This window comes from Rana temporaria, chromosome 5, assembly GCF_905171775.1.
Source record: "Rana temporaria chromosome 5, aRanTem1.1, whole genome shotgun sequence".
Classification (NCBI taxonomy): Eukaryota; Metazoa; Chordata; class Amphibia; order Anura; family Ranidae; genus Rana; species Rana temporaria.
This window is the reverse complement of record NC_053493.1, coordinates 14,244,597-14,268,937: the sequence shown is the minus strand read 5'-3', so window position 1 is coordinate 14,268,937 and position 24,341 is coordinate 14,244,597. Positions and strand designations below refer to the sequence as shown.

Sequence of the window (24,341 nt, the reverse complement as noted above, 5' to 3'; positions counted from 1 at the left end):
GAAGTACAGCAACTGGCAGATAAGTTGTCTCATGTTGAAATAGCTGGGGGAATGTTGGAGAAACGGGTCATAAGCTTAGAACAAGCACAGAGATCACAAATCTTACAGGTTGACCTTTTGCAGCTTAAAATTGAAGAAATTGAGGACCGCAGTAGACGCAAGAACTTGAGGTTTAGGGGGATACCGGAGGCAATTGGGAAAGAGGCATTGCAGAAGACTATTGAAGCAATATGCTCCCAACTAGTTGACCCCCCTCTCCCCCAGCCTCTTGAATTTGAGAGGCTACATAGAGCCTTGGGTCCCCCATCAGTAAACCTGAATAGACCAAGAGATGTGATTTGCTGCTTTCATTATTTTTCATGTAAAGAACTTATAAGTCGGAGGGCATGGGAAGCGGGAGAGATTGTGTTTGAAGGATCACGGATACAAATATTGCCAGATCTTTCCCGAGCCACTCTACAGCGGAGAGCAATGTTGCGCTCAGTATTGGATAAAGTTAAGAAGGCAGGAGGGACTTACCACTGGGGGTACCCGATAGCGGTAATAATAAAAAAAAATACACAGACATTTCACTTACAACAGCCCCTGGAACTCCCTGAGCTGTTTAAATTCATGGAGATGGAGACAATGGAGGTGCCAAATTGGCTGCAGCATTTGCCAGGTTCAATAAGAAGAACAGGGAGCTCTATAGGGCTGAGAGGCCCAGCTTTCCCTAAAGATAGAGGAGGAGAGGGTTCACTGGTGCCTCTTTAAGGGAGAAGATTGGATGCAGGAGTGCCCCCCCCCTTCCTCTCCCTTTCTCCCTGTAGAGGGGCTAACTTCTGTGACATTGATCCCCTGCCATTCTTAAGGAGAGAAAAAAGGATAGAGAAAAAGTTTTTTTTTTTGTTTTTTTTTCATTTGAACTCCCGCCATAAATGGACAGGGAAGCCTGCGTACCCTGTGGTAATGTGGAAGCTTCGATGTCCCCGGACTGTTTTCCCCCTCCCCCCTTTTTTTTTTCCTCCCCTCCCCCGGGACCCCGTTGTCCGGTGAAGCCCCTTGTAGAACACTTTGGAATTTCCCCGTATTTGGGAAATAGATCACCTTTTTTTTACACAGAACCCCATTTATTGGGGAGGAGCACATAGATGTGGACAATATTTTCACAATGAAATGTATACACCATATGATATGGGTATAGTAATGTGTAAGCTGTAAGCTGTGGTGGTTAGATGATCTGGATATATAGGAAGGAAGTATACAGAGGAGGGGCAGGGAAGTGAGAGGAAGATGAGACATTGAAGAGATATCTCTTTCGGTGGGAGAGGGGGGGGAGATGGGAAAGGGGGTTAAGAATGGAATAATGTTTATCTGTGTATTGTTTTTTTTTTCTTTTATTATTAAGTATGTATGCACCTTGATGGAGATCTCTGTTATTTGGATGGAAATAGGTTAAACTCAAAATCGGGCAGAAATTGATGATAATAGATGGAAATGAAAAGATGAAATGAAAAGATAAGAAGGTTAAGAAGTAACTAATCAGCAAAGCTGTAAGGTAGAGGAAGGGTACGACTATAGGGAAATAAAAATAGTCGGGGGTAGGAGGGAGGGGAGCAGGCTGGAGCTTTTTTTCTTTTCTTTTTTTCTTTTTTTTAGAGCCTAATTGGACCAGCCCCTAAAATAGGTTTATCCCGCCAAACCATTGGGGAGGGGGGTTAAAGGTGGGTGAGTGCCCTTTGGGGGTTTTAGAGGAGGGTGGGAGGGAGGAAGTTGAGTACGTAGAGGGTGGGAGAAGGTAGGGGGATTTAGGGGCTTCTTTTTTTTTTTTTCTCGCTGCACAGGAGATGGAGGGAATAAAAATAACCTCCCTGAACGCCAAGGGACTTAATGTCCCAGAAAAACGTAAGATGTTGTTGAATGAACTAAGGCGCTCGGAGACAGATATAGCCTATATACAGGAGACACACTTTAGGACGGGAGGACTCCCACTCCTACAGAACAGGTTCTTTCCCTGTGTATATCATGCAGGAAACCAGGAAGCAAAATCCAAGGGGGTATCAATCCTGATATCTAATAGAATTCCCTGGTCACTAGAAAATAGATATCAAGATCCTAAAGGTAGATACCTTTTTATTAAAGGGAGTATCGGAGGAATTAAAGTAACTCTGGCCACGGTGTACGTGCCAAATGTACACCAGGACGTATTTATGAGGAAAGTTCTCAGGGAGTTGATGGAATTCTCGGAAGGTAAGTTAATCTTGGGGGGGGATTTCAATATCTCCCTGAACCCGAAAATAGATACCTCCAGGGGAACCTCGTCTACCACAGAGGGGATCAGAAGGGGAGTACTGCGAAAACTTTACGAGGTTCAGCTGGTGGATGCATGGAGGACGTTGCATGGAGAGGAAAGGGACTATACCTTCTTCTCCAACCCACATCAGGTGTACTCCCGTATAGACCTGTTTATGATTCCTCACTATTTGATCTCCTCTGTGATGGAAGTGTCCATTGGCAGTATAACGTGGTCAGATCACGCCCCGGTTAGTTTGCGTCTCTCCTTGTCCAGTGCAGTTTTCGCTCAAGAGAGAAGGTGGCGTCTAAACGAAAGCCTGCTACAGAATTCTGAAGTTAGGGAAGATGTGGCCCGGGAGATCATAGCGTATTTTCAAACGAATGATACACCTGGGAGTGACCCGGGAATGGTATGGGAGGCGCATAAGACTGTGATCAGGGGGGTCCTGATTAAACATGGATCGAATTTGAAAAGGAGGCGAGAACAACAAGTTAAAAAATTATTATTGGAAATTCAGGAATTAGAACTCCAACACAAAAAGACACAAGCCCCCCAAATAGGAAGAGAGTTAGGTCAGTTGAGAAGGCAGATCACAGAGATCTTACGGTATAAGGCCAAAGCAATAATACAAAGGGGAAGAAAAATAAACTACGAATTGGGAGACAAATGCAGTAAACTGTTGGCTGGGAAACTGAAGGAAAAAAATCTTTCAACGTACGTCCCGCAAATTAAGGGGAAGGAGGGACAATTAAAACGGAAACCAAAAGATATAGTGGAAGAGTTTAGTAGATACTATTCTACTCTGTATAATTTGGCACAAACACCAGTGGCCCCGTTGAAAATGGAAGAATATCTCTCTTCAGTAGACTCATCGAGGCTCTCGTCACCTGCCCGAGCTAGTTTAGAAACCCCCATCTCGATAGAGGAATTAAACGCAATATTAAAAACCATGAAAGCCGGGAAAGCCCCGGGGCCGGATGGCTATACAATTAGATATTATAAAGAATTTGCTACATTATTAAGCAGCCAGATAGTAAAGGTCTTTAATGCAATGGGCCAGACTGCTGCATTTCCGCCGGACGCACTGCTAGCACACATTACAGTTATTCCCAAAGAAGGGAAGGACCCGGCGGAGTGCAGTAGTTATAGGCCGATTTCATTATTAAACACTGACTTAAAACTTTTTACGAAGATACTAGCAATGCGTCTTCAGATGTGGCTACCTGAGTTGGTAGACAAGGATCAGGTAGGATTTGTCCCTACAAGGGAGGCAAGGGATGGCACAATAAAGGTCCTTAATTTGGTACATTGGGCCAATGAAGGGAACATTCCCTGCGTGTTCCTAAATACCGATGCCGAGAAGGCATTTGATAGAGTAAGTTGGGGTTTCCTTTTCTCAGTGCTGCGTCACGTGGGGCTGGGGGAGAAGATGATTAGATGGATAGGAAGCGTCTATACAACCCCGCGTGCCGCAGTAAGAGTTAATGGAATATTTTCCAAAACTTTTCAAATCACAAATGGTACACGGCAGGGATGCCCTCTGTCACCTTTATTGTTTGCATTATCTTTGGAGCCTTTATTAAACAGAATACGTCAAAACCCGGATATACAGGGAATACAGATAGGAGAGAGGATGTACAAAGTATCAGCCTATGCCTATGAGTTATTCTCTATATCAAACCCACATGTCTCACTCCCCAATCTTGTGAAAGAGCTTGGAAAATACGGTGAACTGTCAAACCTAAAGATAAATTAGGCCAAATCCGAAGCGATGAGTGTGGCAATGTCAACTCAGAAGTGTAAGATAATACAGCAAAATTTTGGATTTAAGTGGAAAACCGCGCTAAAATACTTGGGTATCCTGATTTCAGCAAACATAAAGGAAGTTTTTAAAATACATTTCCCACCACTTTTTAATTCGGTAAGAACTCTGCTTGAGAAATGGCAACATGGACTACACTCATGGTTTGGCCGAAACAACATAGTTAAGATGAGTATTTTGCCAAAAATTATGTATCTGTTTCAGACTATACCAATTACTATACCAGCGGCCTTTCTCCGGCAAATGAGTTCCCTCCTAATGAAATTCATATGGGCGGGGAAACGACCAAGGATAAAAAAAGAGGTGATGAGGCTACCCAAGTGCTTTGGGGGGATGGCAGTCCCAGATATTGCAAAGTATTATCAAGCGGCCCACCTGACAAGATTGGTAGATTGGTGCAGACATAGATATTACAAACGTTGGGTTGATATAGAGCAACAGATTAGTCCAATATCATTGTGCAGAGCCCCCTGGTGCTATAATGTATTACCAAGTAAGTTGAAGAAACACCCTATAATCGTCCCAACGCTGTTAATTGCAGCTAAAGTCTGTAGAAACCCAAAGTTTTCAACGAGCCAATCTCCCTTGTTCCCTATAATGGGGAACCCAGGTTTTAAACCAGGAACAGAGGGAGCAGTATTCAACAAACTAAAAGAAAAGGGCATGGTGCAGGTCTCACATTTTTTGCAAACAGAAACTTGGCCATCCATCGAGGTCTTAATGAAGCCAGGGGGAAACTTTGAGTTAAGCTTCTGGCAAGCTTTACAAGTAAATCATTTTATGAGATCCCTAGGACAACCATCTAATTTCCGGCGACAGTTAACAAAATTTGAGACCTATTGTGATGATGAGGAACCAACACAACGAGTGAGTTCTAAGATGTATAGACTGTTGAGTTCTCCTCAGGAGGATTTTGTGTTGCCGGGAATTAATAAATGGGAAAGAGACCTGGGGAGGAATTTCTCACTAACTCAGCGTAAACACATTATCTATCTAGCACTAAACTCATCAGTATCTACGCGAATACAGGAATCAAACTACAAACTATTGAACCAATGGTACTACACTCCAGTAAAGATGCATACATTTTCTATAGAAAACTCAGAGTATTGCTGGAGATGTGGATTGGAACAGGGAACTCTGTTGCACATATTTTGGTCCTGTGTAAAAATAAGGAAATATTGGTTGGAAGTCCAGAGAATATCTCAAAAATTCACGGAAATTCAGCTACCGGATGATCCGGCCTTTTTCTTGCTCCACAGTTCACAGATCCCGGTGAGAGTGTATAAAAAATCGGTGCTATGTCATTTGATAAATGCTGCTAAAAGTGGAATAACTTTACAGTGGAGAGACACTAGGCCACCCTCTATTTCGAGATGGCTTAATAGAGTCCGAGAGATAGGAGCCATAGAAGATCTAGTTCTTTCCGCCCAAAATAAAAGAGAACAGTATGTGGAAACATGGACAGGATGGAATCTGTTTATGTATTCTGAAGAGGGGATGAGATTGTTGGAGGAGTAGAATAAGGAGTGAAGAGTCATCTACGGGAGGAGTGTGTATAGGATTTTGATGAATAGAAATAAGGGAGAGTCCCCCCATTTCTTGTGCAGGGGAGGGAAGGGTTTTTTTTTTTTTTTTTTTTTTTAAGGGAGGGATAGGTAGGGTATATAGGGACAAGGGAACAGAGAGGTCTAAGGTGTATGAGAATAATACAGTTACTTTAGAGATTCTAATTAAAAGGTTTAAGATGTACTGTTAATTATACAATAATAGGGTAAGGGAGATGATTGGATAAGCCTGGTTGGTGGTTACTTTTTTTGTTTTTTGTGTTTTTCGCTGTCTGGTACAATAATATGTATAGGATTATGAATTCCTTGCTTTTGTTATGTTAATATCTCTCTGTGACCTTGAATATAAAAATAAAAACAAATAAATATGAAAAAAAAAAAAAAACATAGCCAAAGTTTTGTAACCGGAATGGATAGTCAGACAAGCCAGAAAGTCAGGAAGCCAGGGATCAGCGTAGTGAAACAGCAAGCAGGATCTGGAATGAAAAGGAACATCAGCCAAGCAAGTCTTTAACAGGCACGCAGGAGAGAGTCTCTGTGATGTTGACCAGGCGAAGGCAGAGATCATCTGGGCTGAAGGGCTTAAGTAATCAGGACTGATGAGCAGGAAATCATTAACAGGTGAGTCACTGTGGAGAGATAGGAGCTGCCAATTAACCGACAGCTGAGCGGCCAGCTCAGAGAGGGAAGGGCTGAGCCCAGCCCTGACACCCCCACAGTCACACATTATTATAGTTTATCATTGATATAGCTCTGACATTTACCGCAGTGCTGTATAGAGAACACTGAGTCAGTCATCATCAGTCTCTGCACCACAGAAGCTTACAATCTCATGTCCCACCACAGTCACATACTATTATTAGTATAAATTTACAAGCATACCTCACTTTTAAGTACACAATGGGACCAGAGCATGTTTGTAAAATGAAAATGTACTTAAAGTGAAACAATACCCTTTTTCTCTTCTAGGGTGTAGTGGAGGATCAGGGGGCTGTATTTGAGGTCTCGGGGCTGTAGTGGGGCTGTCAGGGGCACACTGGAACAGGGAAGGCTATGCTCTCTGAGCTTCAGCTCCTTCTACTGTGGCTGCAAAATGTCTGTACAGTACTTGTGAGGCCCTTTACATACACGCATGTGTATGTCCTAACTCGCGAGTGTATGTAAAGTGAGTGTACTTAAAGCCGGGTATGCCTGTATATAGCTCTGACATATACCACAGTGCTGTACAGAGATCACTGAGCCAGTCACATCAGTTTTTTTTTTACCAGAGGAGCTTACACTCCAATGCTTCCTTCAATATAGAAGTCTATAAGTGGGTGGGTGGGGCTCTAGGTATACCTTTCCTTTCCCGCTTGATTAATGCAGAGTGGTCGTACAGGGCTTTTGAGACTCATATGGATTTTGATTTTGAGACACTTTTTCTAGTTAGCTTAGTAGTCTGTTACTTTACGTGTCTAGATCCGATTGGGGGAGGGGAGGAGGCTGAGAGGGGCATTACCAATGTTAGTACGCTACCTATTACTTAGAATTTCTGTACTATGCAGCATGGGGAGGGGGGACTAATGTACTGCCACTCTTCAGCCATTAATGCATCTGTGTTAATGTTATTTTAAAGATGTGTTTCAATTTCAAATGTTTCGACAGGGGCGCAGTTTCAGTGCTTGCCATAGGCGCCATTTTCACCAGATACGCCTCTGAGCTTACACTCTAATGTCCTGTGGTCACACACGATTATTATTATTATTATACATTTAAATAGCTCTGACATATACCGCAGTGCTGTACAGAGAACACTGAGCCAGTCTCTGTACCAGAGGAGCTTACACTCTAATGTCCCCCCAAAGTCACACACTATTATTATTATACATTTAAATAGGTCTGACATATACCGCAGTGCTGTACAGAGAACCACATATGTACACAACCACATAGGTATATCTAGGCTGAGGATTGTCCATCTTCATCTGCTAACAGTAGTATCTCTATCCTCTCTGCTGCTGTGCTGACCTCCAAGTTTCTATTTTCAGCCATGTGCTCCCCGCCTTGTGCCCATGGAGGAACCTGCATGAGACACAACATGTGTGCCTGTCCCTCGGGATGGACGGGTCCTGGGTGCCAGACAGGTAGGCCATCTCCATCATGGAAGGTATGTGAGGTTGTGTCAGTGGTCCTCAGCAGAGACAGTCAGGGTTCAGCTACTCAACCAGTCAGCAGCACTACTAATGTTTACCATTACAGATTTTTTTTTGATTAACTGAATTACCAGTGCGCCACCATTCCGTCTACTTTGCCATAGAAACTTGGGTGCAAGGTCTCAGCTGTGCTTCCATTTTAGGACATGGCAAGCAGCCTGCAGGCCTACCGATACTTGCCACCAGGTCTTATAACACAATACTATAGTAATCAGAGGCATCTAGAGGGGGGGGGTGGAGCCCCGAATGGGTCCCCGAAAAGCCCTGGGTCTCAGGAATGCACCGTATAATTGTCAGCCCCGAGCGCCGCAGAGCGGGGACCGCTATGATCCCGAGCGCTGCCGAGTGACATAGCAGGTCCCGCCTTCTGGTGCCTGCCACGCCTATGATGGATGTCCCACAGGTCCAATGCCGGGACCACAGGACGTGTGATGTGCATCATAGGTGCCGCAGGCTCCAGAAGGCGAGAATTACAATGCCGCAGTGCCACATCACTGCGAGATCCCCGCTCAGAGGCTCTCCTCTCCTGCTCTCCTCCTCTGGCTGCTTGCCTGCCATCACACATGATGGGCGCGCCGCACACCGCACTCTATGGCTGAGGCTGAGCTGAACTGCAGGACACATAGGGGCAGATTCACAGAGACCGGCGTATCTCTGTGCGGGCATAACGTATCTCATTTACGTTACGCCGCCGCAAGTTTTTCAGGCAAGTGCTTTATTCAAAGCACTTGCCTGTAAAGTTGCGGCGGCGTAGCGTAAATCACCCGGCGGAATTCAAATTCGGCGGGGAGGGGGCGTGTTTCATTTAAATGAAGCGCGTCCCCACGCCAAACGAACTGCGCATGCGCTGTCCCTAAAATATCCCAGTGTGCAATGCTCCAAATGATGTGGCAAGGACGTCATTGGTTTCGTCGTGAACGTAAATGACGTCCAGCCCCATTCACGGACGACTTACGCAAACAACGTACATTTTTTAATTTTCGACGCGGGAACGACGGCCATACTTAACATTGACTGCGCCTCATAGACCCAGGGGCTTCTTTCCGCCTGGAAAAGCCTAACGTAAACGTCGTAACTTTACGACGTCGTATCTGGAGATGCGCCGTCGTATCTCTTTTGAGAATCTGGGCCATAGTCTGTCTCCTGGTCAGGTAGGTGAGATGAGTGTATGTATGTCAGGTAGGTGCGATGAGTGTATGTATGTCAGGTAGGTGAGATGAGTGTATGTATGTCAGGTAGGTGAGATGAGTGTATGTATGTCAGGTAGGTGAGATGAGTGTATGTATGTCAGGTAGGTGAGATGAGTGTATGTATGTCAGGTAAGTGAGGTGAGTGTATGTATGTCAGGTAGGTGAGGTGAGTGTATGTATGTCAGGTAGGTGAGGTCAGTTTATGTATGTCAGGTAGGTCAGTGTATGTATGTATGTAAGGTAGGTCTATGTATATCAGGTAGGTGAGTGTATGTATGTCAGGTAGGTGAGGTGAGTGTATGTATGTCAGGTAGGTGAGGTCAGGTAGGTCAGTGTGTCAGGTAGGTGAGTTTAGTGGTCATCATTGATGGGCACTGGTAAGCCAGGCAGCAAGTGAGCTTACCCCCGCCACAAAACCCCACCGCCCAGCTAAAAAACCCCGCTCCACGACCACCCCGGATCCCCCCCCCCCCCCCGGTGCCAGCCTCGGACTTCGGGCTGAAGCCCCTGGTCTTTTTGCCACCTAGCAACGCCCCTGCTTTAGTTCCTGGCTAGATGGCACCAGGACTGAGTGAATGAGAGAAAGAAGGGTAACTGTAGTTTCAAGACTGGTCAAGTAGTGGACAGCTGAGGGTCAGAGCAGGTAGCAGGTAAGTAGAGTCCGAAAACAGTTCCAGGGTCAGGGTAGGGAGCAAACAAGCCTAATCCAATTGACAGTTCCTAGGTGAGGGCAGGTGGTGAACAAGCCCAGTCCAGTAAACCATCCAAGGGCAAGTTCAGGTGGCAATCAAAAGAGTAATTTGGGTACAAGGCAGAGTTCAGCAACAAGGGAATCCAAGACAGGTATAGCAGAGCTGGGTCAGGCAAGGAAACAGAGAGGCGGGGAGCAGACACCATCACACACACAGAGTTCTGGGCTTGTGATGTGTAAATAAAGCACCACAGCAACAGGGCAAGGGCCAATGCCACTTGACGGAGCCAGCTGCATGAACCCAGAACTGTCTATAAGGGTGGCTTTCAGACCACCACTGCAATAGGGGACGTTCTTCCCACCAATAATAAGGGGCATTTTTTCCTACTTGTAGGCAGGTACAGTCTACTTTGTTCACTGCAGGTTGCATTCTTCCACAGCGGCACTGCAGTTGGAGAGGAAGTCAAGATGAAAAGGGTTGCTCTATGGTTTCTTGGGGAAGCTATCCCATTGGATGCTGCCACCCCATGTGACTCTAGCAGCCATCTTGTGTCAGGCAGAGCCTTTTTAAGCCCTGGCTCCCAGGTTTTGCATGCATTTTAGAAGTTGGTAGAGTAGGGATAGGTATCCCACCTGGTGGGGACAGAACTAGTGGCAGGGAAAGGTTCCTGTCTAATTAATATTCCTATCGCACATGTTCCTGGTAGATATGGCTCATAAAATGGTGGGTGCTGCAGCGATTACCAGTTGGGTTCTGGAAACATCAAACAAGCGTACATATTCGCCAGTACACCATGGATCGACAATTTTCGTCCAAAAGTTTTAACGAAAGGTGATCACATCACAAAAGAAAGTGCAAGGTTTCGGAGCCGCGCAGGACCCCTTCATCAGGTGTGTGATAAGGTGCAACAGTGTCAAAGCAGAATATAAATACAACAGCCACCAATCAAAACATGTGAAAGATGAAATAAAAAGGTCACACCCCCCTCCCTGTGACGTCAATATGACCCTCGCCAGAAAGTGTTAAAAACTAATAGGTATTAAGGGGCCAGATCCACGTACAGCGGGCGCAACTTAAATATTCGGATTTAAGTTACACCGCCGCAAAATCTCTACCTAAGTGCCCGATCCACAAAGCACTTACCTAAAAATTTGCAGCGGTGTAACTTAAACCTGTCCGGCGCAAGGCGTGCCCAATCTAATGGGGCGAGTCCCATTTAAATTAGGCGCGCTCCCGCGCCGGACGTACTGCGCATGCTCCCGACGCGATTTTCCCGACGTGCTTTGCGCGAAGTTACGTTGCGCCGAGTTTTCAGAATCGCGACGGGCGTAAAAGAAAAAAAAAGAGTTGCGGCGGGAATTTTTTTTTTTTTTTTTTAAATTTGACAGCGACGCGGGAAAGAAGGGTCTACTTTTACATGGTGTACTAAGTTTACACTTTGTAAAAGTAGCCCTAATTTTGCCACGACAAACTAACACTTACGGAAAAAAAAACGAAGGGAAAAAGCTTTGTGGATCTCCGTAAGTGATAATTTGCATACCCGACGCGGAATTTTGACGAGAAATGCCCCCAGCGGCGGCCGAGGTACTGCATCCTAAGATCCGACAGTGTAAAAGTATTACACCTGCCGGATCTTAGGAATATCTATGCGTAACTGATTCTATGAATCAGCCGCATAGATAGAAACAGGGATACAACGGCGTATCAGTAGATACGCCTGCGTATCCCTTTTGTGGATCTGGCCCAAAGTAACTTAAAGTAGGCAGGGGCACTAAAACCTAAAAATCACGGCATGCAGCCCGCATACGAGGTGTGCGAGCACTAGATAGGGTACACTAGCCAAATGGCTCAGATCGGAGCACAACGCCACTAGGACCCAGTGGTCCCATTGCTAGTCAGCAGCCCTGGCCGCCAATCACGGCGTGCCACGTATGCCACACATGCTTTGCACCCAGGCGCCTGCAGAGGTGGGGGCGCCGAAGTGACAGAGTTCTCCCCTCCCTCCTTCTCTCCTTGTTTGTGTCCGTCCAGAACTAGTGTTCTGAGCATAGGTGTGTGTCCATCCAGAACTGATGTGTGAGCATAGGGCAGCATGTCCAGCCTGGCAGTGCTCGGGGGAGGGGCCGTTCCTCTTCCTGACACAAGGGTTCTAGTTTTCAGTGGCTGCTGAGTGCTGATGTGCAGGAATGAATTCCTAACACTGGGAGTCTTGGATCCCGCACTGTCTCCACCAACTCCAGTTGGAATGCCTCCCCCTCCCATCTCTATCTTGGGCTGCACAGAGAGAGAACAGAGGTGAGTCACAGTGTTCAGGCATCCCCAGCATCCCTTTACACGTGCTCTGGGCTGCCCCTGCTCTAGATGTTTTATGGCATGATAGATTGCTTAGGATACACAGCCCCTGCCCATTCCTGTGCCTCAGTAGTCCATCTACAGATGTGATATATAATGAGATGCACCAAGAGCCCTTTCACACTGACAGTGTGGGGGCGTCGGCGGTAAAGCGCCGCTAATTTTATAGAAATATTTCTGCACCCAGGCGCCTGTGACCCTAGTTATCGTCCCTGCACGTGCCCATAACAGGAAGACTGGGGGGGGGGGTGCCTAGCTGCGGGGCCGCCGTCGTCACGGAAACCAGTGATGTACGGCCGGCACCGCATTAGGCAACCACAGAGTGAGAAGAAAGTGTGAGTGTGTAGGAGCGAGGCTGGGGAAGAGCGAGCAGAGCAAGGAAAAAGTGAAACAAGAGCAGAGCAGAGATGAGAGAGCAAGGGGTCTTTACAAAGGAGATAAACAAAAGAAAGAAAAAAAATGCAAAAAAGAGAGGAAAGAGGGGAGAGAGATGAAAAGGGGAACACAGAGGGGAAAGAAAAAAGGAAGGAAAAAAAGGGGGGGGTTAAAAAGGGGGGGGGGGTAAAAGAAAAGAGAGGAAAAAAGTTGGTAGAGAAGGGACAGGTATCCCACCTGGTAGGGACAGAACTAGTGGCAGGGAAAGGTTCCTGACAAGAAGGTAAAGCATAGGGCTTGCAACCTCTCTGGACATCTGCCTGCTTGGGCACAAAACAGCCAGGAAACATGGACTGAGTGTATTATTGCCACCACACCGCGCTGCACCCCGCCTACATACTCACCAATGATTTCCCTTTTAGAATAGTTCCCCAAGACCTGAAAATTACTGCAAGGCTTCGTCGGGCTAAAAAGGTTGAGAGAAGCTGGTAAAGAATGAATCAGCAAAATAGCGCATTATGGCCACTAGATGGAGCAGATGATCATAGGAAATAAACATAATGGCCCGGATTCACGTAGATCGGCGTATATTTGTGCGGGCGTATCGCATCTCATATGCGCTACGCCGACGTAACATTGAGAGGCAAGAACAGTATTCACAAAGCACTCGCTCCCAACGTTGCGTAGGCGTAACCTAAATTGTCTGGCGTAAGCCCGCCTAATTCAAAGTAGGAAGGAAGTGGGCGTGATCCATTTAAATGAAGCTCGACCCCATGCAAATGATGGTGCCGAACGAACGGCGCATGCGCGCGCATGCTCAGAATCACGTCGAATTTACTCCCTAACATACGATGGCTTAATGCCTACGACGTGAACGTAACCTACGCCCAGCCCCATTCACGTACGACTTACGTAAACGACGTAAAATACGACGGCTGTTTCGTCGTCCATACCTTTTGCATGGCTTGCGCCTCCTATGTGGTGGAATAAGTTTACGCCGGACGTAAGCCTTATGTAAACGGCGTATACTACTGCGACGGGCGCAAGTACGTTCGTGAATCGGTGTATCTCGGTCATTTGCATATTCAACGCGTAAATCAATGGAAGCGCCCCTTGCGGCCAGCGTAAATATGCGCCCAGGCTCCGACGGCGTAGGAAACTTACGTCGGTCGGATGAAGCCAAATTTCAGGCGTATCTTGTATTAAGAATCAGGCGCATAGATACGACGGCGCATCCGTGAACTTACGCGGCGTATCAGAAGATACATCGGCGTAAGTGCTTTAAGAATCCGGCCCAATAGATACATTAGGGGGATTATTCCTAGCGGCCGTGCAAATGCATTTGATGGATTTACTATAAATACACCCCTTTTGTTTTATTTCACTCCAATGTATGATCCTCTAATAATGTGATGGGTACAATAACACTATAACCCATATCGTTGCAGGGGAGTTTTGTCTAACGATCTCATTTTCTCCTCTAGCTGTGTGTGAGTTGCCATGTGGTAATGGCGGACGCTGTGTGGCCCCAAACACCTGCCAGTGCCCATCGGGATACAGCGGAGAGCAATGTCTGACACGTATGTTACTTTTCTAGGTTGGGTACTTCATGTCTGGGTTGCTATAAATGTAGATACCGTATTTATCGGCCTATTGCGCGCACCGGCGTATAGCGTGCACCCCTAATCTGGACGTGAAATTCCTGAATTTTTTTTTTATTACTTATAGTTTTGGTGTCTTGCCCGGCGTCCGTCTGCGGCCTTTGTGGTGTCCTCCCCGCTTCTCCCGCGCTGGTCTCTGAGCCGATCCCCGCTTCCCACGCTGTGTTTGAATGCCACCGCCGCCACGACATATACCGAGCACAGTACACTCGGGCACGCTCGGCTCCTCTCGGCTTCTCTCGTATAACCGCGAGGGGTGCCGAGCATGGCCGACTGTACCCGAGTGTACTGCGCTCGGTATATGTCAGCGGCCGCGTTCAAACACATAGCGGGAAGTGAGTTTCGGCGTATATCGCGCACCCACGATTTTGCCCTGATTTTAAGGGCAAAAAAGTGCGCGTATACGCCGATAAATACGGTACATTAATTCCAATGTAAGAAGGTGATTTTGCTTCCTTTCTAAAAAAATCTGTAACATAACTGATACCGAGGCAGTGCCATTCAAACATCTCAATTCCATGGCCTACATGCAGAGGCGGCTCTCTAATTAGGCAAATTAGGCGGTCGCCTAAGGCCTCGCACCCACAGGGGCCTCGTGGCCGTCTAATTTTTTTTCCACAAGAAGTCATGGCCGTCTAATTTGCCTGTGATTAATCACCGGGATGGCATGCCACCACCTCCGGCTCTGCCCTGTGTTTTCTGTTCCCTGCTGTCACCTTGCTGGGTCCCAGATGTAATATTGGCTGCATATATCTGATGGGTGAGGAGGGTGCTGATCACCTGTGTGCTAGATCTGTGCATCTTTCTGCGGCCATTTTTCTTGCTTAAATTTTATTCCCATTTTGGTGATGTGAGTGGGGCCTCGTGTCTAAATTTTGCCTAAGGCCTCACAAACCCTAGAGCTGCCTCTGCCTACATGAGGTCCTTGGCTCAGGATATAAGACGGGGTCCCTGGGCCCTCCTTGGTTCCAGCACTCCTCCTCCACATCCTATAGACATTTCATCCTCCAAAAAAAGATAATATATTCAAACCATGGTTCCCCCCCCCCCCCCAGAATAAAATATGAAACTAGGGTTGTCCTGATACGATACCAGTATCGATATCGGGACCGATTCCGAGTATTTGCGGGAGTACTCGCACTCCCGCAAATACCCCCGATACCGAAATAGAATACTAGCGCCACCCCCCGCCACCGCCGCCGACGCATCGCGCCGCTACGCCGCATCCCCGCTGCCAACGCCACTTGGTTAATACAGGCGGGGAACATTACAGCATTCATTTGAATAGCTGTAGTCTTTCCCGCCGCGCCGCGTATAGACACTCCCCCTTGCTCGGGTGAACTGTCCAATCCCGAGCAAGGGGGAGTGTCTATACGCAGCGCGGCACGAATAATTACAGCTATTCAAATGAAAGCTGTGATGTTCCCCGCGCGTATTAACCAGTCAGCGGCAGCGGGGATGTGGCGGGATGCAGGTAAGGGGGACATGGCTGGATATGGGGGGAGACATGGCTGCAAATGAGGGACATGGCTGGATATGGGGGGGAGACATGGCTGCATGGGGGGGGGACATGGCTGGATATGGGGGGAGACATGGCTGCATATGGGGGACATGGCTGGATATGGGGGGGGACATGGCTGGATATGGGGGGAGACATGGCTGGATATGGGGGGAGACTTGGCTGCATATGGGGGGACATGGCTGGATATGGGGGGGGGCATGGCTGCATATGGGGGGACATGGCTGGATATGGGGGGACATGGATGGATATGGGGGGGACATGGCTGCATATGGGGGGGACATGGCTGCATATGGGGGGGACATGGCTGGATATGGGGGGGACATGGCTGGATATGGGGGGGGACATGGCTGCATATATGGGGGGGACATGGCTGCATTTGTGGGGGGACATGGCTGCATTTGTGGGGGGACATGGCTGCATTTGGGGACACATTTAAAAAAAAGTATCGGTATTCGGTATCGGCGAGTACTTGAAAAAAAGTATCGGTACTTGTACTCGGTCCTAAAAAAGTGGTATCGGGACAACCCTATATGAAACCTTATGGATTTCTAAAAGCTGGGTCCATCTTTATCTCCAGCCAGTGACAAGGTCATCTACGGCCTAGGGCAAACATGCTAAACTGCCCCCCCCCAAGATGGTTGAGCATTATTTGTCAGCAAAAATCTACCACCCTGCCCCCCCCCCCCCTGAAAATTTAGCACTAATCTGCATGCTTATCCCTAAGCACAAATTCCCCCATCCCCCAGCGCAAATGCCCCCCCCCCAAAAAAAAATCCCCCCCCTCCTAGCACAACTCCTGTATCCCTAAAATCTCCCATCCAAGTACTCTCCTTCCGCCATTCCAAACCCCCCTCCCAGCACAATTCTTCCCCCTCTCCCATTTACCCCTCCTAGCACAAATCCTCTACCCTTCAAATTTCCCCTCCGAGTACACGCCCTCCCTCTCTGAATCCCCTCTCCTAGCACAAATGCCCCCCAATTTTCCCCTCGTAGAACAATTTATATCCCCTTCCTCCCTCCAAATTCCCCCTCCCAACACAAATCCCCTCAATCTCCTCGCAGCGCCAAGACCCCCCTGTGATACATTTGCCTATATGTCTCAGTTTAATTCTCCCTGCTTGCCATTGTGATTACCATCCGGTTATTGAAGTGCTAATGTCCCCTCACTATTTCTAAAGGTTAATTGATCTATTGTGTTGTGTGAAGGAGATCTGTGTTTATGTGGCTTGTGTTAATTATTCTGATTGCTTCATTGTGGTAATTATCTCTCTATATGCGGGGTCGAGTTGTCTAGTTAATGTATTCAGTACAACTAGTACTCAGCGTCACTGATGTCATTGTCTAAAGAAAATGTGTTTTCAGACTTGGCTCCGTCGTGTCTGCCTAATCATCTGTATGGAAGCCCCAGTGTGAGGGGGCGGAGATTTGTCATTGTAACAGTTTTGGAAATGACATATAAGCTGTGTGTTATAACATTAAAGTCTGTCTTGTTCTAGCAGTAAGCCTGGACTAATGTGTGGCTTAATGGGCGATCTCAGGAATATTCCTCCTCGTGGAATATTGGGGTGATGTTCTTATGGAAGAAGGGAATCTTTGACGGGGATATCATACCAATACCGTCACAAATTGGTTGGCAGCAGCGGGATTTTCCCTTCTACTCTCCTTTACACCCGGGATTCCAAGCAGACACTGGAAGAACTACTGGAAGTTCGTGGAAGGATTGCTAGCAACAAAACCGAACGGGTCATCATAGCAGAATCAATGGAGATAGACCAGGAGGACGGGATTGCAGCAACGCCAGCAGTACAAGAGATGGAGAGACCAGTGATTCAGGAGGAGGAATCGCCAGCCAACAAGCTAATGAGAGAGAAGCTAGCATGGTTCGGCCCGAACCCAACGCCGGATGTGGTGCTGAAAGTGATGGACCTGTTAGTAAATGCAGAACTACAGAAGGATAAACAAATAAGAGACGCAGAACTACAGAAGGCTAAACAAATAAGAGACGCAGAGCTACAGTTAAAACTGGCAGCAGTCCAACAAGCAGCCGCACATTCTCCAAACAGTGAGTACAGCACAGCAGACACAAGGAAGATTCCGTTTAGCGCTTTTAAAGCTTTTGATGAAAAGGACTGTGAAATTGATCACTACCTGGCAGATTTTGAGCGACAATGTAACCTGCACCGAATAGCTAGAGGAGAGTGGGTTGCAATATTGTCAGGCAAACTGTCAGGCAAAGCTTCTGATGCTTTCCGGACCGTGCCAGATCAGGATATCCATAGCTACGCCCGGGTTAAAGAAGCGCTCCTGGCTCGTTATGCAGTAACCCCAGAGTCCCACCGACAGAAGTTCAGGGACTCACGCAAAACCACGAAAGACTCTTACGCGGAATGGGCATGCCAGTTGTCCCTGTCGGCCTCTAACTGGGTTAACAGCAACCAGGCCACCACCGCAGAGGACATTTTGCAACTAATGCTCCTGGAGCAATTTTACAATCACATCCAGACGGACGTCAAAGATTGGGTGAGAGATCGCAGGCCCATGACTCTACCAGAGGCCGCAAAGTTGGCGGATGAATATGCGGATACTCGCAAGACAAACCAGGTCACACCACGGGTACAACCTCCACGACCAACGGTGCCCTCACACCCACCAGCCGCTAGATACCAACCTCCTAACAGACCGGTGACATCTAGCCCTCGCTATCCACGCCAGGAGGACAACGAACAACGCTGCTTCCGGTGCAAACAGCTGGGTCACTTCAAGCAGAATTGCCCCCTGAACGACAACACCAGGTCAAATTGGTCTCAACCGGGGTACCGCCCACCAGCAGCAGCCCATTGTGTAGACTCGGCTTGGGATCTCCAGGAGCTGGGTCCGGAAGAACCATTGGACACCATTTACGAAGTCCTCACGGTACAATCTGGTATTATGGACAACAGGGAACACCATTGTCAGCTGGTCATGGGCGACAGCCATGAGCCGGAGGGGCCCTGGAGGGAGCTGGGCAGAAAGAGGCACCGCCGGCTACCCCCCAAGAAGAAGAGGTCCTGGAAGCCGTATAACAAGCTGACCTGGGAGGAGAAGAAGCGACTGGAGGAGAGGGAGTCGCAGCGGGTGTCCCAGATGCGGGCCGAGATGTTCGCCAAGGGCCCACCGGTGGCCCCTTACACCACCACCCAGTTCCTGATGATGAAGGACCACGTGGAGAGCCTGCAGAACATGAGCAAGCAGGAGCTGATCCGTGAGTACATAGAGCTGGAGGAGTGCATAAGCCGCATGGAGGAGGAGAACAACCACCTGAGGTCACAGCAGGCTGACCCCCCCAGGCTCCATGAACTGGAGATGGAGCTGGAGAAGCTCAAAGAGGAGAACTGGCGGCTGCGGCGGGAGCAGAGGGTGGCTGACCCTATGGGGCCCTGATTCCTTCCCCCCCCCCGAACTCTGAGCACCGGTGCTACAGCATTTCAACAAATATAACTTTTTCTTTTTATGAATCTCCTGTGATTGTCACTTCAGAGCCATAACCTGCCCCTCCCATAGCGGGACACCTAGATGGCGGCGCACAGACCCATTCACCGTCTTCACACTGACTTCTGGTGACTTTGCAGATCGCACAAAGACTTGGGGACTGACCGGCGTGTGATCTGACGACCCGGTGGCATACCTGAGTCTGAAGCAGTTGCCAAGGGAGGTCAGTCATGCCAAACGGAGTTAACCTCGGACTAAAAGCTCTAAACCCGTCAACCCTACTGGACCAGGGAAGGTCCAACCGGGTTTTCCGGAGCAGGGAGAAAAAGGGGGGCCATTGTGATACATTTGCCTATATGTCTCAGTTTAATTCTCCCTGCTTGCCATTGTGATTACCATCCGGTTATTGAAGTGCTAATGTCCCCATACTATTTCTAAAGGTTAATTGATCTATTGTGTTGTGTGAAGGAGATCTGTGTTTATGTGGCTTGTGTTAATTATTCTGATTGCTTCATTGTGGTAATTATCTCTCTATATGCGGGGTCGAGTTGTCTAGTTAATGTATTCAGTACAACTAGTACTCAGCGTCACTGATGTCATTGTCTAAAGAAAATGTGTTTTCAGACTCGGCTCCGTCGTGTCTGCCTAATCATCTGTATGGAAGCCCCAGTGTGAGGGGGCGGAGATTTGTCATTGTAACAGTTTTGGAAATGACATATAAGCTGTGTGTTATAACATTAAAGTCTGTCTTGTTCTAGCAGTAAGCCTGGACTAATGTGTGGCTTAATGGGCGATCTCAGGAATATTCCTCCTCGTAGAATATTGGGGTGATGTTCTTATGGAAGAAGGGAATCTTTGACGGGGATATCATACCAATACCGTCACACCCCCCCCCCCCCACCTCACATAATAATACAGGGCCAGATTCACAGAAAAAGTACTGCCCCTGGGAGGATAGTCATGGGGAGCTCAGGGATGTGCAGCCATAGGGAGGCTTTCTCTTCACTCTGAGCTATTGCAGGAGCCGGGCCAAGCTCCCTCCCGAACCAGCACTCCCAGCGGTGGATGTCATAGGACTTGCACCCCCTCCAATAGAGCCCGCATGGCACACAAAGCAGGTCCTCCCTGGTGCTGGAATCTTCTCCTCTGCCTCTTCCAGGAGCCAGTCTCCAGACCTTCTTGATTGGCTGGCGTAGGATGATGTAAATCCCATGTATGCCCAGGAGTTCAGACATCCCGATTCACAGGCAGTGCTGGTGTCCTGTCGAGCTAGTTCCCCTATCGATATGGTTCCCTGCTTGACAGACGGAGCCCACGGAAATCTCCGAACCTGATCAGCTGTACACGGCGCATGCGCGGCATCCAGGCTCATTCCTTAACCACTTTACAACCGCCGAACGTGAAATTACGTCCTTGAATTTGTGCAGTGATATCTGAATGATGGGTGCAGCTACAGGCATCATTCAGATATCACCGTCTTCAGCCGCCGATTCTGTGCACAATAAGAATGATCAAAGCGGCAGTTCCGCCGCTTGATCGTTCTTATAGGCAGCGGGAGGGAACGCCCCCCCCCCCTCCCGCCGCCATCCGGTGCTTCTCCGGGCTCTCCCGTGCCATCTGGGGCCCGGAGAGCGAATCGGCCGGCGCTGGCTGGGGAAGCATAGAGATGACTGGTGACCAGATGGTCACCAGTCATCTCTATGACCGTCGGAGGCCCGGGAGCGACGTTATGATGTCACGCCCAGTACCCGGAAGTAAACAAAGCCACAATCGCGGCAGTCGGAGTGAGATCTGTGAATGTTTTTTCACCGATTTCATGCTTTCAGGCCTGGAGGAGAGATGTGAGGTCTTATTGACCCTGCATCTCTCCATAAAGAGGACCTGTCACACACTATTCCTATTACAGGGGATGTTTACATTCCTTGTAATAGGAATAAAAGTAAAATGAAATAAAAATGTTTTTAAAATGCCCGGTAGCTCGCGCGCAGAAGCGAACACGCATGCAAGTCCCGCCCACATAAGTAAACGCTGTTCAAACCCCACATGTGAGGTGTCGTCACGTGCGTTAGAGCGTGTGCAACAATTCTAGCACTAGACCTCCTCTGTAACTCAAAAATATTATATTATTAAATAAAAAAAATTAAAGTGTCGCCTATGGAGATTTTTAAGTACCAAAGTTTGGCACCATTCCATGAGTGTGCGCAATTTTAAAGCGTGACATGTCTAAAAATTGGACTAACTTTACTGTTTTGTTATTTTTTAATTCATGAAACCGTTTTTTTTTTTCCCAAAAAAAGGTGTTTGAAAAATTATTGCGCAAATACCGTGCGAGAAAAAAAGTTGCAATGACCGCCATTTTATTCCCTAGGGTGTCTGCTAAAACAAAATATCTGGGGCCAGATTCTCTAAAGCAATACGACCGTGTATCTCCAGATACACCTTCGTATCTCTGTTTCTGAGCCCGGGTATCTATGCGAGTGATTCTTAGAATCATTTACGCATAGATACGGCGTAGATCCGACAGGTGTAAGTCACTTACACTGTCGGATCTTAGATGTAATTCCACGCTGGCCGCTAGATGGCGTTTACGACGATTTCTCATTTGTCTATGCAAATGAGCCTGATACGCCGATTCCCGAACGATTTTGCGCCGCCTCGTCGTCGTTTACGTTGTTTTCTTTAAGTGTAAGGTTACCCCTGCTATATGAGGGGTAACCTTACGTCGGTCCGCCGTATGCCATGTTAAGTATGGCCGTCGGGACAGCGTTGGGTTTTTCCGCCATTTACGTCGTTTACGTAACTCGTCGCGAATAGGGCTGTGCGTTAATTACGTTCACATCGCAACCAATGTATTTGTCTTTAGACAGGTATCTGCACCCTCCTCCCCCCTGAAAGGTGTCAAATGTGACACCGGAGGGGGGGAGGGTTCCGATCAGCGGGACTCCACTTTAGGGTGGAGAACCGCTTTAATTTAAATACAAGCCGCTCCCTTTGATTTACGCGGGGATACGCCGGGCCATTTAGACTACGCCGCCGCAAATTACGGAGCAAGTGCTTGGAGAATACGGCACTTGCTCCAGTAAGTTGCGGCGGCGTAGTGTTAATGGCATACGCTCGTAGATACGCGGATCTACGAGAATCTGGCCCATAATGTTTGGGGGTTCTGATTAATTTTCTAGCAAAAAAATAGTGATTTTTACATGAAGGAGAGAAGTGCCAAAATAGGCCCGGTTGTCAAGTGGTTAACATCCCCGTGGACTTGGAGGATGTTAAAAAAAGAGCCAGGAGGCCGAGCGAGCGCAGCGAGGAAGTGAGGCCGACTAAACCACTTACAGCGAATTCCACGGCGCCCTGGACCTGTTGCTACAGCTGATCAGGTTCGGTGATTTCCGTCGGCTCGGATTGCGCCTACACAGTCAAGGCGGGAAACCATACCGATAGGAGGAACCATATCGGCAGATCACCGGAAGTATGCTGAGCTACACATGCGGGAGATTGCTTCTCAAGAGGGTGGCTAAACGCAGTGTTAAGGAGGCAATCCTGATGCCTCCTGAATGCTCGTTTTTTAAATGTCTTTTTTTTGGAACGAATGCGCCGTAACCAGCACGCTCCTTGCACTGCAGCACAACTGATTGGTGGCAGTCTTACTTTAAGATGAGATTTTCACATAACTTCAGCTGTCCGCATCTTTGGATCTACTGACTGTTGGGTTATGGTTAGGTGACCTCTGCTTTCATCATATGAAATATGTAATTGGGTATCTGTTTGTTTCTGTTCCCAGCGCTCTGTACCCCGCCCTGCCTGAACGGAGGGAAATGCCTTGACGTCAACACGTGTGTGTGTCCCAGCGGGTGGCTCGGTGCCCGCTGCCAAATAGGTGAGTGATTTTCTATGCGTTGGGTGTGTGATGAGCATAGATGAGCAGTGGCCCCTCAATGAGTTGCCAAATTTTACGGGCCCCCCTAACCTTCCTACTGGGGATCTGCCCGGTTTCTGCCCCCCAGGCACTGACCTACCCAACAACAGACAGACTTCCACTCCATCAATCTTCTTTTTGAAGAATTTGGAAAAAGAAGAACAATTTTGTTGTCCAAGGGAGAGAAGGTTGGGGGTACAGGATACCCGAAAACAGCAGAAACAAGCAGCATCTTGTAGTATCTTCAACCTCTGCCACCGGCTAATTCCGAATTAGTGTTTTAACGAATTTTGACAAATTAGTTAAGTCCAAAATTTCCAAATTTTGGGATTTCCAAAATTTAGCATTTCCGAATTTCGAATTTTAGAATTTCCATATTTTTTTTAAAAAAGTGGAAATTAGAAAAGCAGAAATTCCAAAATCGAAAATGAGAAAAACGGGAATTCGAAAATTCCAAAATCCAAAAATTCCAAGCTTTTACCTACCGTATTTATCGGCGTATACCGCGCACTTTTTTCCCCTTAAAATCAGGGGGAAATCGTGGGTGCGCGATATACGTCAATACCCCGCCGATCCCCGCTGTCTCCGACATTGTCTGAGACATCTCCGACATTGTCCGAGCCGAGTGTACTGCGCACTCGGCTTGGCTCGGCCACGCCTGCAGCCACGCGAGAGGAGCCGAGAGAAGCCGAGTGCGCAGGAAATCCGGCTCTGCACAGCACGCCAAATTCGAACACACGACGCTGCAACCCCTCGACGGACCCCGCCGCAGATGGACTCCCACAAGGCTCGACGGACCCCACCGCAGACGAACACCCACAAGGCTCGACGGACCCCACCGCAGACGAACACCCACAAGGCCGTAGACGGACGCCGGACAAGGCCGCCGGTGGACGCTGGGCAAGACAGCAGACGGACCCCGCGCAAGGCTGGACAGACCCGTGCAAGGCCGCAGACGGACGCCGGACAAGGCCGCCGATGGACGCCGGGCAAGACATCCAAAATTTAAGTTTTTCCCTAAACTTCCCTCCTCAGCTTGGGGTGTGCGCTATACGCCGGCGCGCGGTATATGCAGATAAATACGGTATTATTATTTATTTATTAATTTGTTCCATTCCATTTGTTTAGATGCGGCATTCGTTATTTCAGATAATTCGTAACTTCAGATAAATTTGTATTCGTTATGTTCACTAACAGCCAAATTTGAAAGGAAATTCCAATACCTAACAATTATTAGTAAGTCATTATTTCGAATTTTACTGATTTTCTTTTCTTTTTTTTTTTTTTTTATGTTTTCAAAAATTAGAA

At 47.9% G+C, this 24,341-nt stretch overlaps 1 protein-coding gene across 2 annotated transcripts in view; it reads left to right on the top strand.

Annotated features, from left to right (window-relative positions):
* LOC120939825 (neurogenic locus notch homolog protein 1-like) overlaps nt 1-24,341 on the top strand; it is an 85,374-nt gene that overhangs the window by 46,556 nt on the left and 14,477 nt on the right. For both annotated transcript variants that reach the window (XM_040352203.1, XM_040352202.1), the window contains 3 exons: nt 7,693-7,788; nt 13,951-14,046; nt 22,899-22,994. In XM_040352203.1, the coding sequence (XP_040208137.1) occupies nt 7,693-7,788; nt 13,951-14,046; nt 22,899-22,994 (288 nt within the window). The remainder of the gene's footprint in view (nt 1-7,692; nt 7,789-13,950; nt 14,047-22,898; nt 22,995-24,341) is intronic.